Source organism: Myxocyprinus asiaticus, chromosome 28, assembly GCF_019703515.2.
Source record: "Myxocyprinus asiaticus isolate MX2 ecotype Aquarium Trade chromosome 28, UBuf_Myxa_2, whole genome shotgun sequence".
Taxonomy (NCBI): Eukaryota; Metazoa; Chordata; class Actinopteri; order Cypriniformes; family Catostomidae; genus Myxocyprinus; species Myxocyprinus asiaticus.
The window spans coordinates 26,749,918-26,767,369 of record NC_059371.1 but is presented as its reverse complement, the minus strand read 5'-3'; the positions used below and the strand labels follow the sequence as shown (position 1 = coordinate 26,767,369).

The 17,452-nt window shown below is 38.4% G+C and overlaps 1 protein-coding gene across 3 annotated transcripts in view; it reads left to right on the top strand.

The window, feature by feature from the left end:
* Window positions 1-17,452, top strand: part of LOC127419166 (zinc finger protein 385A-like) — a 117,998-nt gene that overhangs the window by 40,923 nt on the left and 59,623 nt on the right. The window contains exon 2 of one of the 3 annotated variants that reach the window (XM_051660340.1): window positions 1,602-1,640. The exons of the other annotated variants lie outside the window; for them this stretch is intronic. Within the exon in view, the coding sequence (XP_051516300.1) occupies window positions 1,602-1,640 (39 nt within the window). The remainder of the gene's footprint in view (window positions 1-1,601; window positions 1,641-17,452) is intronic. 3 annotated transcript variants of the gene reach the window in all.

Sequence of the window (17,452 nt, the reverse complement as noted above, 5' to 3'; positions counted from 1 at the left end):
ATGATAATTTTCCAACCTCATTCTGCCCCTCTGTCAGAAATGCTCTATTTTGGTGCTGCTTCTCTTTTAACACTTGGCAGTAAACTTCCACTGTTCTGATTGGCTCTCTGCTCTTGACTGACCTTTTCTCTCATTGCTTTCTCACTGCTCACCACTACTGGGCAGGTAAAGCAGGCATTGATGTGTTGTTGTGGAGGCATTCAGATACAAATGTCTACCACAGTGTGACATCACAATGTGGAGGAAGTGGAGAACAAGTCGTTTTGGCAGCTTAGTTTCAACAAATGCTCTTTTTGCAGCGAGGAGGAAGTTTTGAGTTCTGAAACTTACAGTATGTTTTTAAAGTACAATTAACTCTTATATGTAAAAAGATCAAGGAAAGTTTTATTCCTCATGTCATGACCCCTTTAAAGATAACTTATCTAAAAACAAGTCTAAATATTTTATGCAATGTAGCTTCCCAGGTAAACTACTCTTATTTTTAAGGATTTTTAGATATTCCTACTGGAAAATGACAAAAGGACTTAAAGAAGAAAAGGATTGTTTTACAATGAGAGGTTTGGTGCCTTAAAAATAAAAAAGGTAATTCTGAATTTATATCTCACAGTTCTGTCTTTATTTCTCACAATTGCGAAACTCGATTTGTGAGAAATAAAGTTGCAGCTGCGAGATATGAAGTCAGAATTTGCGAGATTTAATAATATTTCACAATTGCAACTATAAATCTCGCAATTGCAAGTTTATTTATCCAAATTGCGATATATAAACTCAATTATGAGAAACAAAGTCAAAGTTGAGAAACAAAATATAAAGTCAGAATTACTTTTTTTTTTAATTATTATTCCGAGGTGGGATCCGGCTTCCATAGTGAGGAGAGGAGAGGTTTAACAATGACTTTATTGTTATACATTACCAGTACCTAAATATATACATTTCTCAATAGAGGAGACTCACTTTTTAGCTGGACTGCAAGGTCGTCCCTGCCAGTACACGTGACAGAAATAAACATGTGTTACTGCAGTCATTTTGTGAGTGTGAAAAAGGTGTACATGAAGTACACATTCAAGGTTAAATGGGGATTATGCCCTCCTGGGGCTGTGAATGTATTTTTTAGAGGTTGAGAAGTAGCCTTAGGAAGACTTATTAATAGCTAGCCTGGTCCTTTACTTGCTGTTCAGTGTGCGGTTAAATCAACGGCAAATTAATGTGAAATGAATGTCCTTTTTCAGACACTAACTGTTCTCGAGTGAGATATATTAGGTGACAGTATGCAGGGAGAACTGCGTGGAAGTGGAAGATTCATAGAAGCAGGTCAGGATACCCCCCCCCCCCCCCCATCTTCCTCTGCTGTTTCAATCGCACGCAGCCTTTGGGACCTTTATTTTCAAAAAGAATGTGTTTTCAGACTAACCCACTTCCCTGCTTACTCTATTTCTTGCTTTTTCACTCTAGATAATCTTTCTTGCTTTCAGTGTCTCTCAGTTTTAATGGTAAAATTACAGTAACATGTATTCTTGCTGCATTTGTGATGAAAATTAAAACATGTTTTAACATGTTACCATGGATTACTGCTTACCTGCCTTGTGCTTGCTGTCATTTAGGTACGTCTGAGAGATCCAATTTCTGCTTGTTCAATTTTGGTGAGTAGAGTCTTTTGTAATAAGTGGTGCTTGCTAAACCAAGTACTGTATCAATATTACCGTTGCTCATACTTTAGGTTGGGGTATACTTTCCACTATACTTTTCACATTTTTTCTGCATGCCATTCTGTCTCTTGAACGGTTGAGTGCTCAGCCTTTCAAAGTATACTCTTTTTACCACAAGCCCATACAGACACATTTGACATATGCACACTGTTGTAATGGACGCAGCAACCACTCAGAATACACTAATACTGTCCTTGAAACTACTCTTTGACACTTTAGGAAAGGATTAGCTAATATTGGGGATGTTTTTCAAGTCCAACATTAAGGTAGCGAGCTTTACATGGGCAAGCACCACTCGCATTTCCTTCAGTACAATTCCAGTTGTACATAACATATAAATTGTTGTTTGTCTTCAAAGTAAGCATACAAGTCTCCTTGCATTAAGGACAATCAGATTCCCATGGACAGAGACCAATGGCGAGTGACGTTCAAAGAGCCCAGAGCACTTAAAAAGATTGGACTGAAGGCACTAAAGGCACATGGATAGACCGGTCTGCTGCATGGAAGATACACTCGTTTATCATGCCACTTCATTCACTTCATAAAAAACACAAAGCCACTCTACAGATATGAACCTTCGTTTCCTGCCCTGAACAAACCCTCCTCTATTATTCATGTCCTGTGTTGTGACTTACTGAGACTTGGTGTACTTGGTCTGCAGTTTTTTCTTTTAGAGATGGTTGCTTACATGGAGGCCTCCAGGAACTGGTAATAAAACAGGCAGAGGTGGATCATCTTACCATTGTTCCTCTCTGCTATCTGTGTTGGAACCTCAGGGCCTTCTTTCTCTCCCTCCGCAGATGAATTTGGGCTAATCCAGCCATTTGTGCTAAGTGATAGGATTTCATACCTGAGGGCAGGAGGCTTTGACAGAGCTGGTAAGAAAGACAAGATGGCCATTGTTGTTCCTTGGCGTGAACCCCAGACCTGAACTATTTAAGGGGGGTGGAGGGGAGGTTATGGATGGATTGAGAAAGGATAGATAGGCAAGAGCTGCAGGAGAAGTTAAGACAGTTGGGGAGATTGGGAGTGGTCACTTTCCAGAGCACTAGTCAAAGCTGCAATGATTCATTTATAGTGGTTCATGGTTCAATTTATAGTGATAGGATACACTACTGACAAAAAAGTACCATGAAGTTTTTGGACATGGTACCATGGTAATGCCATTGTTGTACCATGTTTGTTTTTGTTTTTGTTTTTTTGTTGGGTGTGTTACATAGTACTGCCGTGGTATTCTTGGTAGAACCTTGGAGTACCAAGTAAATACCAGTTTAAATATACCATGGTATATTTCAAAGTGTTGTGGTATTACCACCTGATACCATCTCTGTACCACAGTATCACCACAGTATCTTTTGTAAGGGAAATATGAAAGTTATTTCACTTTCAGGGCACAGGTCCAGTGTAAAGATAACTGTGCTATTCACAGGGTTGAGGCAAAGATACTTGAGTCTGATTCAGGATCAGCTGTTTGAACTCTGAAGGACCAGGGCAGCACGTTACACTAAACGTTCCTTGCAGTTATACTATAGTAATGTCTTTTTGCAATTGCCAATGAGTCTATGGATAAAAGCAGATCATTAGCTCTCCTCTCCTTCTCGAGCAGATATCCCATGTCAGATTCACCCTCAGCACTTCACGCAATCTTTAACATCCTTCAAAGTCTCTTGTGTGCCCTAAAGTCAGGAACATTCACAAAGATTACAGATGGATAAGAACAGATCATCTTACACTTCAAGCTGGCCTTCAGACATACATGGGCGATTTATAATAATAGTTAGAAAATGATAGAACTTGATAAAGAATAGCTCAGAGAAGATAAAGTTCAGGGAGATTAATGAAAGCTAATGTCACGGGAATCAGCGGTGTGCTTATATAGGATATCTGTCAGTTTCACGGCCCTTTAACATTTTGTGGAGATCACTGGCAAGATGTAGTGTGGGCACACTTTGGCACAAGTCAGAAGAATGCATTTGAGTACAATATTTGTCACATCACTTCACACACATGCATATCTTTTGCATTAGTGATAGGATAAGTCTGTATACACTATTGAAAAAAATTTAAGACCAGCAAACCATCTTAGTCTGATTTAAGATGTTTTTTTGTTTTTTTTTAAAGTAGGGTATACAGCATTTCTGTGAGTTATACGTTCTTGTTTGGCTGGCCTTTCTGTACCCTGGTCTGATGGTTCTTCCGCAGTAATATGTGGGTTACATTTGTAGGCACTTAGGCATGTGCAGAAGGGGGACGGCTCTAGGGTAGAGGTCTGCACGGGACTGTTTTTCCATCTCACTCCTGCAAGCTTCTATCCTGCACCCAAACGGTCCCGCTGAATTTTATTCCTTGTTCATCCAGATCTGCCCGCAGTGATTTTCTTCCTGACCGCTCCCGTTCCCGCAACCTCGCACATAGGGCAAACAGCATACAAACAGACAACAAGTGTACACAAATAATGTTTTATTTTTCTGTTATTGCTATTATCAGATGACACGTGACATGATGCCCATCTGACTTGCCTGAGGTTAGGTTCTTTAAAATCTTTTCAGTCCCAGTTTCACATCCTTTGATGCCACAGTGTCCAGGCTTTGCTGTGCCATTTTTGTAGTTCCGTTGACTATAGCCTGCTCTAAATATTGGATAATTTGATGCACGTGTTGTGTGCACATTTTTAAGTTGGATTTTCTGTTTATTGTTATCAAAATTAAATTTATTGTAAAATAAAATAATAATTATTGTTTTGTTTTTTGCATTCATAAATCAATAATATAAAAATAGAAATCCACATTGGACTTCTCTGTCCGTGCGCTCCTGCACACATCTCATGGACTTACCGTACGCTCCCGCCTTCAACACGGAAATGAAATCCTGTGCCGCCTAATTGGGTCCCGTGGATCCTGCTGGAGTTCGGTGGGAATGTAGACCTCTACTCTAGTGGCTCAACAGAAACATAAACAAACAAATTATGTTTTTTTACACTTAGTAGGTAGGGGTGTAAAAATGCATCAGTATTATGCAGAAACTTTGATGCATTGATTACAGTATTTAATAATCAATTATAATGACTATAATAATACCCAATGTGTTACAGAGGCCGTCTCAGACTGCATGTGCACTCTCATGACAGACGCAGGCTGCGTGAATGAGGAAACAAATGTGCAGTTTAAATTAAGAAAGTTTAGTTTGGATTTCTGCCTCATTGTTCATAATTGCACACATCCATATAAGCAATATTATGCATATTGTGGAATATTTGGAGAATACACTTGGAAAGGTAGCCAATACTGTACTGTGCCTTTACTCGCAATCAATTATTTGTCCTTAACGTGTTACCCACCCATTATGTTTGTAATTCTGTGAGCCTGCTTGGTTTTAAGATCAGCCTTATCTGCCTGCAAAAATGAAAGATTTCATTTATATTTCTATCCGGTGATGATATGCAAATCTATTGCAGATAATCAGCGGTCTACTTACCGTCTGTTTGCATAAAGTCAGACATGATATTATTCTTGACCCCGTTTACACCTGGTATTAAGATGCATTTCGGATGATCCAATCACAAGTGGTCAGCCCTAAATAAAGGTCTAAACTGGGTCAAAAATATTTTGTGATCGGATCACAAAAACCACATACGAAGGTAGTCAAAAATGCATGTGACCACATCGCATTTGAGGTGTAAACAGTAATCAGTCCTGAATGCATCCCAGCAGCAGTGAAGCGCCACCCCTCACCCATCAAACAGTGTAAAAGTGATGTGTCTTGCCTGACCACATGTGATCGGATCATTCGAGACGCATCTTAATACCAGGTGTAAACGGGGTCCTTTATTCTTATTGGCTTAATAATTAAGGTAACAAACTGTTTTTTTATGAACCAAACCTCCTTGTACTCCATAAATAAAAAGATTGTTCGGAAAAGATTTTGAATCTTCTCACAGTTGTTCATTCTTGTTCAACACAATGCATTACACATCTGTTTCTCATCCACAATTAATGCACCTCCCTCCCCCAATCGATGGACAATTTTGAAGCGAATGCCCCTTAAAAAGGTTTAGAGCCCCTGCCACTCAAAATGTCTGTGCATGTCCCTGCTTATCTCAATACATCTATTTGTTTGTGTTTAACATACCAGAACCTGACAAGTAATACCACAATTATATGTAATAATACACAAAAATTGCCACTTTGAATGCATTTGGTATATGATTCATCATGAATCAAAGAGGCTGTTATTGATGGATGGGTGAGTTTAAAAAGATTTTTAAAGCAACAGAAAAGCCAACGCCAGTGTATGAGCTCCAGAGCACAGTGTTCAGTGCTGTTTGTGATCTTACATACGAAAGAGATTTATAATGCCAAAGTAGCACAAATTGGCAACCTGGTCTTGTAGAATCATGTTACTATATTTATATTTCTGCAAATATATTTTTACATAGTTTGTTGTACACAGGGACGTCACTAGGATTTCAAAACAAAGGGGGTTGAGGCTAAAACATCAGGGGCTTAGGGGCTTAATGTTGTTATATTGTTATTATAATTATAAGCCATTAATCTATAAAAATAAACATGCAAACCAAAACATGTACAAAGACATTCAAAATTAATGAAAAAAAAATAAGAGCATTCAAGGGGTGTTTCTAGCCTTACATCATTCACCTATTAAGTCACATACTGTACGTGCACCCTTATCATGATTTTTTAAAATATATTTATTATTTTTTTAAATGTGATTCTGGTGACTTATGAAGCAGCATTTTAACATTTTCAAAGCATCTCTAGACTTAAAGGATTCACATGAAATTGTTGAAGTTTCTCACTTTCAAAAAAGTAGCCAGCTGTGACTGTACCATGGAGTGATCTAAGCATCTGGAAACTTCTGAATGAAACTTAATTTAATTAACACCTAAGGACTAGTTATTAGGACTTATTAGGACTTACTTATTATAGGACTAGTTATTATAGTTTGACCCATGAGCAGACCATTTTTTTAATGAGTTGGCATTGTGCCAGTGAAAATGTTAGTTTCCTACTCCATAACAGATATTGTTTTCATTTCATCAGGCTCTAAATGATGTAAAGGCAAACAATGCCATTTTTTCTTTCTTTTTTTTTAATCAAACATCATTTGAACAGAACAGAACATACACTATATTACACAGGAGGAAAACTTTGTCCATAATTTGTCCATAAGTCTTGGAGGTTCAGACTTTAAAGTTCATTATTTGCCCTTATAAACAGTACAATGCCATATAAACTCAGGTAAGACCATGGATGTCTTTTTTATTACTGTGGTTAGGTCAACGTAGCTAGTCTTTCTTAAAAAATAAAACACAAATACAAATAATAAATTATAGTGTTTGTTATAAAAGAAAATAGTAGTCTGAACGCATTTAAAAATATTATCTACAACTGCCACAGTTGTCATAAAATGTAAGTTTAATCGATTCCTCCTAATAGATTATTTAATATAAAACTATAACATATTTATACATTTTACATCAAAATACCACAGTTAAGAGTGAAGTATAATTAAAAAAAACTTAAACTCTCTTTTCCTCCTCTGTGCTGTTTATAATGTCAGGCTGTCTGTTCAAGAGGTTTGACTTTCTCCACAGCACTTAAAACTAGATTATTTTCAATAGAAATCAAATAGGTCGCATTTGTCATCTGCGCCCTGATATCGAGGGAAGTCCATTTCACTTGCATATGTAATCCAATCTAAGCTAGGTTGGTGCGCATGCTCGGCTCCAGTAGTACAGTAGAACGAAGTAGAGCAGATCACTTCATGTGTGCAAGTGGTAATGGCTCGTGCCACGCTCATGTGAAAATCAGGCTTTAATCGCGCAGCGCTAATGCACGTTTCACTTTCAGACAAAACGCATATTTAGAGCGTATAAAGCACCGAACACATGATGAATATCATTTAATCCACTCAACGCCTGGGCAGTTGATGTTGATCTAAAAGACACATCTGTGCTGCGCGGCTGAAGCCTGGTTTTCAGAAAACATTTGGGGATAGACCAAAATTATTCGCTAAGCCTTAATGTTTCAGAAGGTTCTGGTGAAATGAACACTAGAGGCGCTAACAACAATGACTTTTATTCACTTTAACACTGATCATGAATAAAAGGGCAGATTATCAGTTCATAAACATGTACTTTTTGCCCTGTTCCTCACACGATGTGATCTTATGACATCATAACACGTTTAGTATAATACATGACTTGTAAGGCAGTAACATCAGAATCAGAATGAGCTTTTTTTTTGCCAAGTATGCTTTCACACACAAGGAATTTGTCATGGTGACAGAAGCTTCTAATATATAATATAATAAAAAAATACAAATAAAATAATACAGTAAATAAAAATATATAGAGAAAAATAAAGCAGGATAATAATGTATGAACAAATACACAATATGCAGATATACAGTTATGTGCAAAAGAATAAACATAATGTGCAGAAAAGATAGGATATGTTAAATAAATATAAATATGAATTAATTAGATATTAGATATTTCAAATTAGCCATTTTAACGCTTATATTACATAACCAAAAACATTTACAAGCTTGTTCAAGTTTGATCAAATTGTGCGGTAGCTCAAATCATAGTGTTGCACTTGTGATGCAAAGGACCACAATTTTCACAATTTTCACAATTTTCCACAAATTAAGTTCCAAACGTAAGAACGGGAGGAGCTTGACTATATGAACCTGTGAATTAGATTTAAATGTTGTCAAAAACATACTTTTCAGATCCTAAAACACAATGAAACGTGTTTAGATTGTGTTCTAATCCCCTAAAATATCAAATATCAACAAAGCTCTGCCTTTTGATATGAGGATAATTTCTTGTCTTTTATTCATTTTATCTCTCTCTTTGTCACTCTCTCTTTCTTATGAGCAACCTAATTTATGCTCTGTGGTGGTTGATGGCCAATTTTCTAACCAGCTTCAAGCAGTTCTTGTCTGGACTTGATGAGGAAGTGTGTCTGAATATATAATGTAGATCCCGCCTCCCACGAGCCATCCTGCCTCTCAGCCATTCTCGCTAAAGGAACCAGCATCGGGCCCCACTGTGGAGCCAAGATCAGATTTATCAGAGGATTAGGGTGTGCATCTGTTTACCTGTTTGAAACACATGCACAGGGCCCAGGGCCATGAAAGGGAAGCTAATGCATGGGCCACAGAAAGGGTGAATATGAAGACAGAAAGTAATTGTAAACTTCTCTCCAACTTTAATCTGTTTCAGAGCAAGGGTAAAGGTTTCTGCTTGACTGCTTTCTGGCCTGTAACTCTGGAAACAGACTCAGCACTTTTCTATGAGAGCCAGGCAGGTAGTTAAAGCTTCGCAGCCTTGATTCACCTGCTTATTAGATCAAGGCTCGGTCCATTCAGGGGCTTTTCATCCTGAGCTCTCTATTATCTCACTGGGATATCATTACAACACACGTATTCTGTCACTACTTCACCCTTTCTGTCTTTAAGTAGGGTGTGTGTATGGCTATGTCTGTTTGTGTGAGTGAGTATTGAGGAAAATTACGTGTTGTTGAGTATTCTTGTCTGTTTCCCTAACATGTGAGCAAAACTCTGATTTTGGGAGGTGAGAGAGCAACACGGGTTGGTTTGCAAGGCCAATTTGTTTGTACGGAAGTACTTTTGACAGTTGAATCCCCGTTCAACATGAGCTCATTTAACACAGCTTCGATTTAATCTAATTTAGGGTGTGTTCACACTTGGCAAGTTTGGTTTGATTAAAACGAACTCTGGTGTGATTGCTCTGTTAGTGCAGTTCATCTGAACAAGTGTGAACGCTGCCATCCGAACCTCGGTGCGCACCAAACAAGCGGACCGAGACCCCTTGAATAGTGGGCCTCAGTCCGCTTCCAAATGAACTCTGGTGCGGTTCGATTGATATATGAACACAGCATGGACCAAAGACGTCTAAACGGACCAATGACAGGAAGTAATTTGCCTTTAATACTGACCTCAAGCATACCTGGTTCTGCTCATCATAGGAGCTATGTTGCCCATTACAGTTCGGTACAGGCGTCGGAACCGCCGTCATCCGTCCTTGCAGGATATCTTCGTTTGTGTGTGCACTGGAGGAATTCCTGGTGCTGTTTTGACTCTTTTACACATTTTATTAGCTCTTTGTTTGTTCTCAGCTGTTAAAAATACCACCTATATATATATATATATATATATATATATATATATATATATATATATATATATACACACTGCCGTTCAAAAGTTTTGAAACACTTGACTGAAATGTTGCTCATGAAATCTTTTGATCTGAAAGCGTATGCTTAAATGTTTAAAATTAGTTTTGTAGACAAAAATATAATTGTGCCAACATATTAATTTATTTCATTACAAAACAAAAATTTTATATATATAAGAAAATTTTTTTTTTGGAAATCTTGGACCGAATAATTAAGAAAAGCAGCTAATAAGTGCCCAGTATATAGATGGGAACTCCTTTAATACTGTTTAAAAAGCATCCCAGGGTGATACGTCAAGAAGTTGGTTGAGAAAATGTCAAGAGTACATTTCTGCAAATTCTATGCAAAGGGTGACTACTTTGAAGATTCTAAAATATAACATAGTTTTGATTTATTTTGGATTTTTTTTTTTTTTAGAAACAACACAATTCCTATAGTTCCATTTCTGTTCTTCCATAGTTTTGATGACTTTACTATTATCCTTAAATGTGAATAATAATAATAATAATAAAGAATAGTAAGTGAGTAAGTGACCCTAAACTTTTGACCGGTAGTGTACATAAATCCAACGAGCGCATTTAGCCCAGCAGCCAGCACTGTTTTGGATGTTTGGCAAGTTCCGTCGCAAAATATACATCATAAAAGCTGTCCAATCAGGTTGTGACCTTATTCTTATGCCATTTGTTTTGTATCTTTAGGTTCGGTGTAAAAAATGCCAGTGTGAATGCTAAGCGAACCAGGACTAAATGTATCATTTTCTTTTTTGGTCTGGACCAGAGCATGTGAGCGAAGTGGTGTGACACTCCATTCAATAGCCCGCTCCATGCGTGTGCGCTCCACTCAGCCGCTCACGGCCCAAGTGGATGCTCCGCTCAAGTACCGCTCACGCTCACCTACAATTGTATATGTACAAATCATGTGCAATCTAAAGGACTGTGGTTATTTATATAATAATTATTATATTAGTAGATACCATGTGCCCCCTTTGTTTTTTCCTTGATATTTTTAAAGCATTATAAAGTGAATCTGGACTTTATATATGTCAAACGATCATGTGTTGTACATGCACTCTTCATATGTACAGCAGGTTTTAACCATGGATTTAACAAATAAAACATATTTGTCCTGCATAAAGTGAGATTTTGTCCAATATATATATTAGATGAAATCATGTTTAATGATCCTAAAACAATTAAAAATTATTTAATTCGCAAATTATACTGCCTTCATTTAAGAAAAGTTTTTTTTTTCTAATATACAATCATTTATATATTTTTTCTGCGCATGAATGTGCTATTGTTAAGGTGTGGATTTGGCTTTGGGAAACTGACCAGCAGTTATGTGCCACTTTATCCCAAAGCAGAAATCGAAAGCAGCAGGTGGTCGATTAAGTGAGGTAATTCCGCTATGAAATTCTCTATGAGAGTGGAAATTTTTACCAACCAAATGCTCAGTTGTACAATAGAGGCATGAAAGCAGAATGCTGCTCCTGCAAATTAGGACACACTGATCTGCAAGATCATACATGTTTATTGGTTTTGATGCAGGAATTTTTTGTGTGTGTTTGCCGGGATTCAAGGAAAAAGGCTTTGCCAATATACAGTATTATTAATCTTACATATTCAATTGAGGGGCCTGCATTATAGGCAGCTGCACTGACATGATGGCAAAACAACAAGATACCTTACTTATCAATTAATTTATTATCTAATAGTAGTCGAGCCTACTAGCTCACCTTTTGCTGCACTACCATCACGTAGCACATCCTCGTGCTCTCTGGCAATGTGACACGTATGACTCCAGAAGGAATATTTGCTAATTCTCACGGTTTCTCCACACTCCCTTTCGATTTCCTTGTTCTTAGCTTTGATTTATACTTTGCATTTATTTAGGTTATAAGGTTTGCAACTTCACTAAAACAATGTTTGAGCTCCATAACATCAGGCCTATTGCTTATTTCGCAGATTCCCAAACCAGCATATCACGAAGCGCTTTCTGGGTTGAGCGAGCGGCACTGAGCGGCCTGAGCGAGCAGAGCGGAATCTTCAAAAAGGTCTCCGCTCAGGTGAAATTATCACTGCTCCGTTCAACGCTCAGCTCCGCTCACATGCTCTGGTCCGGACCAAGAGAACCAAGAAAACCGAACTACAAGTGTGAACACACCCTTAGAGTTTGTGAATGGATCTGAAACAACTTTGCGACCTTAGATGGTCTACTCAGGAAGCTGAAGTCTTTTTATGTTTATAAGATGCAATTTTATAATCTTTCATTTAATATGTTTTAACATTTTCCATGATTTGTTGGTTTTAGGAAATTAATGTTAAAAAGTAGATTGCAGCTGCAGAACACTGTGAACTTGGGGCCAAATACAGTAGATGCAGCACAGCTTGTTTTGTCTACTCTATGTGAGAAATAGGCCCTTCGAAAGGATTATTTTGGATTAATATACTCACATTCTTCATTCAGAATTTGAACTTGTTCTCCTAAGTTTAGGACTGTACAAGCACCAGATCTTTTATAGCAAATGCTGTGTTGTCAATTGTTATCCTGGAGGCATGGGAAGGCAAAGTGAGTAGCCTATTAATTGCGTATTTTTGGTGTATTTTAGTTTTATTTTAAAGGGATAGTTCACCCAAAAATAAAATTCCTTTGTAATTTAGTAAATTACAATATTTTGTTCCAAACCTGTATGATTATTTCTTCCATGGAAGATAAAAGGAGATGTTGGGCAGCATGAGCCAGTATGAGGCAGTTTCACACCATTCATTTCATTGCATCTTTTTCCATCAAATAAAAGTGTATGGTGATTGAAGCTGTCAAACTTTATTTATTATTTCTATTTATTGTGTATCTGCATATCTGTATGCAAGTATGTACTGTATGTTGTGTATATGGGTAACTTTTTCTTTTTTAACAGATGCTACAACAATGTGCAACAACTACCTCCAGAAAATGTGCACACTCACCGTAACCCAATGTATAATCCAGGTTGGAGTAAATCAAAATAAAATAGTACAATTATAGCCCCCATAAATAACATTTGGGCCAATATGATGGCATATTTCGCATAAGCATATAATTTGTGATGACATTTTAAATCACGGGTCTTTTATTACATACATTCTTTATCTCTTTGCTGCTCTTCCACACTCTCCCTCACGCACACTCACACTTATAAGTGCAAATCGTTTAACTGCTTCACACTGTTTTTTCCTCTTACTCGCTCTATCTGCTGAAGGGATAGTTAACCTGAAAATGAAAATCCTCCCACATATCATTGTATAGAAAAAAGACACAATGAAAGTAAATAGTAACAGAGGCTAATATTCTGTCTAAAATCTCATTTCATGTTCCATGAAAGAAAGTCATACAGGTTTGGAAAAACACGAGGTTTAGTAAATTATGACAGAATTTTCATTTTTGGGTGAACTATGCTTTTAATATTCAGTTGAGACTGAGTGTTTTGTTAAGTATGTCTGTATGTATGATGATGTTAGGGATTAATGTCAGACATGCTGGGACTCATACCAGCTTCCTGCTCGGCGCTCGGCTGTAGCATCTCGTAGGCTTATCACATCTCTTTGTTCACCTCGCTCTCTACACACACACACACACACACACACACACACACACACACACACACACAAGAACCACAGACATGGCCTTGTGTCTCACCTCCACTTGACGTAATCCAGCTCATAAAGCAAGGCGTGACGGCCAGGGTTCGAGGCTTCAAAGTGCTGAGCCCATGCACTAAGGGCTGCAGTTGGGAAGAAGATTTTATCTCCCTGCACAACTTCTGCTTAACATAAGACACTCCTGGGGAGGGGTTTGGACTGCGGGGCCTACAGATAGAGAAGGGGAGGCTAATTGATTAAGAGCTGTGAAAAAAGAATAAAAGGGATTTACATCCTGTTTGATATCTGTGGAAGGGTCAGCGAGCAAGGTCACAGTAGCACCTCCTTGTGGCCAAATACAGTTCTACCTGTGTGTGTGTGTGTGTGTGTGTGCAGGTTTAACCTCCATTGTGGGGACCAAACGTCCCCACAAGGATAGTAAAACTTGAGATCACCTACATTGTGGGGACCAGCCAGTGGTCCCCATGAAGGAAATGGCTTAGTAAACTTACTAAACAATGTTTCTTTGAAAATGTAAAAATGCAAAAAGGTTTCTGTGAGGGTTAGGTTTAGGGGTAGGGTTAGAGGATAGAAATTATCGTTAGAGCTGTATAAAATCCATAGAAATCTTTTGAAAGTCCCCACAATGATATAAAACAAAACGTGTGTGTGTGTGTGTGTGTGTGTGTGTGTGTGCATGTGCTTGCGTATGTGTGTGTGCAGTGATATTCTGCTTAAATCAGTCCTGCTTTTAACATTGTTTATTAAAAGGTGCACTGAGTAGCTGGGCTAAAACACTAATACTGTATTCTAAAGTCATAGGCCATTTTTAGAATTTAAAACTACTCATACCATTTCTGCAGTATGTATACTGTGCACAATATGTGAATTTTCTGTATGTATGGAATACCAGAATGACTTACTACAATTGCCAAAAAGTGAATTATATAGAGATATGTAAAGATATACAATACTATATATATATATATATCTTTTTTGATGCAATATTCAAGATATTTTTACATAAAATTGGATTAGAAAAAAAGAATAATTGTAATAAAGAGAACCATATTTATTACTGCAAATGTAGTGAGGTCATGTGACATTTACAGTTTAGTGTTGTATAATGTATAGTGTTACTATTTAAAAAAATACTAGGCAGCATACAGTATAGACTGCACAGTATGCAGTAGTGCACTAGAATTCCATTTTTACATTGAATACAGTATGACGTTTTGCATACTATTTAAAAAAAAATAGTAGGCAGCACACAGAATATACTGCAGAGTATGCAATGGGTAGTATGCTAGTATTCCAGATTAACACTGTATAATGTTTCAAATACTTTTTGAAATATAGTTGGCAGCATACAGTTTATACTGTACAGTATGCAGTGAGCAGTGCACTAGTATAACAGTGACGTGCACTGACCTTAGCAGTGACGGGCGGAAGGATAAAAAAGGGCATTGATTTTTATATATATATATATATATATATATATATATATATATATATATATATATATATATATATAAATCAATGCCCTTTTTATATAAATGATAATTATAATTACTTAACTAATTTCTTGTATATATATATATATATATATATATATATATATATATATATATATATATATATATACACTGTACATTATTTTTTCAATTTTTCCTTTATCACAAATAATAGCCTATTCTTTTATATTTATTACAAAAAGCACCATGGTAATACACTTGTTTATTTATTTATTTTCAGACATGGTCTGTGATAACCCATGTTTATGACATGTGTCATAGTAAAACCATGGTATTTTTAAAAGTACCTTGACAGTATCATGAAATATGAACATGATCAATCATTCAGTACCATGGCATTATCCTGGTAACGTGGTACATGGTGCGAAGGCGTGATGAGAAAGTGCGAGCACGAGGCGATCGATCGTGTTCCGTGAATGCAACAGGGTCCTTGAAAAACGTATAATATGCGAGTAAGGTCAGCCGGTGTAGTTTCTGGTGCCCCCCTAGGATATGATGGTGTCCCCCTAGGGTGTTGGTGCCCTGTGCAGACTGCGTAATATGTGTATAGGGAGCGGCGGTACTGTGGTAGCCAAATGGTATTTTTCTGAAAGTGATTAGTCTAATGGCTTATTAGTTTCGACAAAACCAAACTGGCTTTGGTTGAACCAGACAGCTCCTTCAGTTTATGTCAATATTCTATAAAAGATTAATTTAATTTATATCACTGTAAGCGACGCAACCGCTCCCATTATAATTAATAAATCTGTGTACACCAGTGGTACGATTTCAGAAATGCGTTAGCAATCGAATATTATTCTTTTGATGAACTTACAACACAATACATGGTGTGGACTCTTTATCTGACCTGTTACTCGTCTGAGGTAACGGTACATCGATGTTCCGGGGGCACCGCTGCAGGAGGGGACGCCCCTCAAAAGCTCATTCAAAACAAAAGTGAGAAAATGAATCTTTTCTCGGACGGCCCTTCCACAAGACAAGAAGGGTACATTCATACAATAATGCCATGTTTTCTTCAGAGTACCCACTTCAAGGGTTCTGCAGTTCGGAGTGAGTATAGGGCATAGGGAGGATCAACTGCGATTGGAATCTGCCCCCAATCTGCTGTAGCGCACGCACTTAAAGGCACCTCTGCTTAATTTTCTTTAATACGCCACGATTTTGTAATGGGCAAGGACTCTGCTTAAGTGAAAGGAGGAGGCAGGAACCGGCAGAACAGTCAACATAACTTTAATGACATAAATGAACTTAAACAAACAATCACACAGACACACACACAGCAGCCGTGTGTCTCTCTCTCTCGAACTGGCGCCTCCGGCTTGACTTTATTCCCCTCCTGGCTGTTTAGGACAATTCAGCGGTGGGCGTACATCCTCAAGGCCTGGCCATGTCCTCCTCCTCGTCACATTTCTCCCCCGCCCGATTCAGGCTGGGGAAACCTCCGGCGTGATGTACTACCCTTCCCTCTCTTCCTGGAAGGGAGGTGTTGCCCTTCCGGCCATCCTTCTGCCAGCAGGTCTTCTCCGCCCCTCTGGAGCCCTGGGAGAGATGAGGAGAGGGAGAGGGGAGAGGGAAAGAGCAAGGGGAAGAGACAGAGAGAGAGAGAGAGAGAGAGAGAGATGAGAGAGAGAGAAAAAAACTTGCTCGCCAGTCCCCGGACATGCCGTCTCCTGGTCCTCAGACACTCCTCCACCCTCTGGAGGACGACGGCCGCTCCTCCCCTGGCAGACAGCAGTGAGTCCTCTGACCCTTGGCGGACGGTAAAGGCTCCTCCACTTCCTGGCAGATGGCAGCGGTTCCTCCGACTCCTGGCGGACGGCTGCGGCTCCTCTGCTTCCCGGCGGATGGCAGCGGCGAGGACTCCACGACAGTGCATCCCTATCTTTCCCGGGTTTCGGCACCAATGTAATGGTTTTTATGACATAAAAGAACTGCAACATAACATAAAACACATAGACTCACACACACAGCGGCCGCGTGTCTCTCTCTCTCTCTAACCGGTGCCTCCGGCTCGTCTTTATCCCCACCCCAGCTGATTAGGACAAATCATTCAAATCAATCAAATCATGATTCCTCACGGCCCAGCCACACCCTCCTCCTCGTCACAACACATTATTACTGTTATTGTGAGATTATGACGAGATTTAAATGTTTATTTTATTTACTATTTTAATTGAATTATTAAAATTTCTCCCCTTTTTCTGGATGACCAAAAGGGCACCTTTAGATTTGTGAATCCTTGTTGTGCCCCCGCTGCCCCCGTTCTGTGCACATCAGTGCTGTAGAATGTTTTATATACTTTTTTTTAAAATAGTAGGCAACATACAGTATATACCACACAGTATGCAGTGAGCAGTATGCTA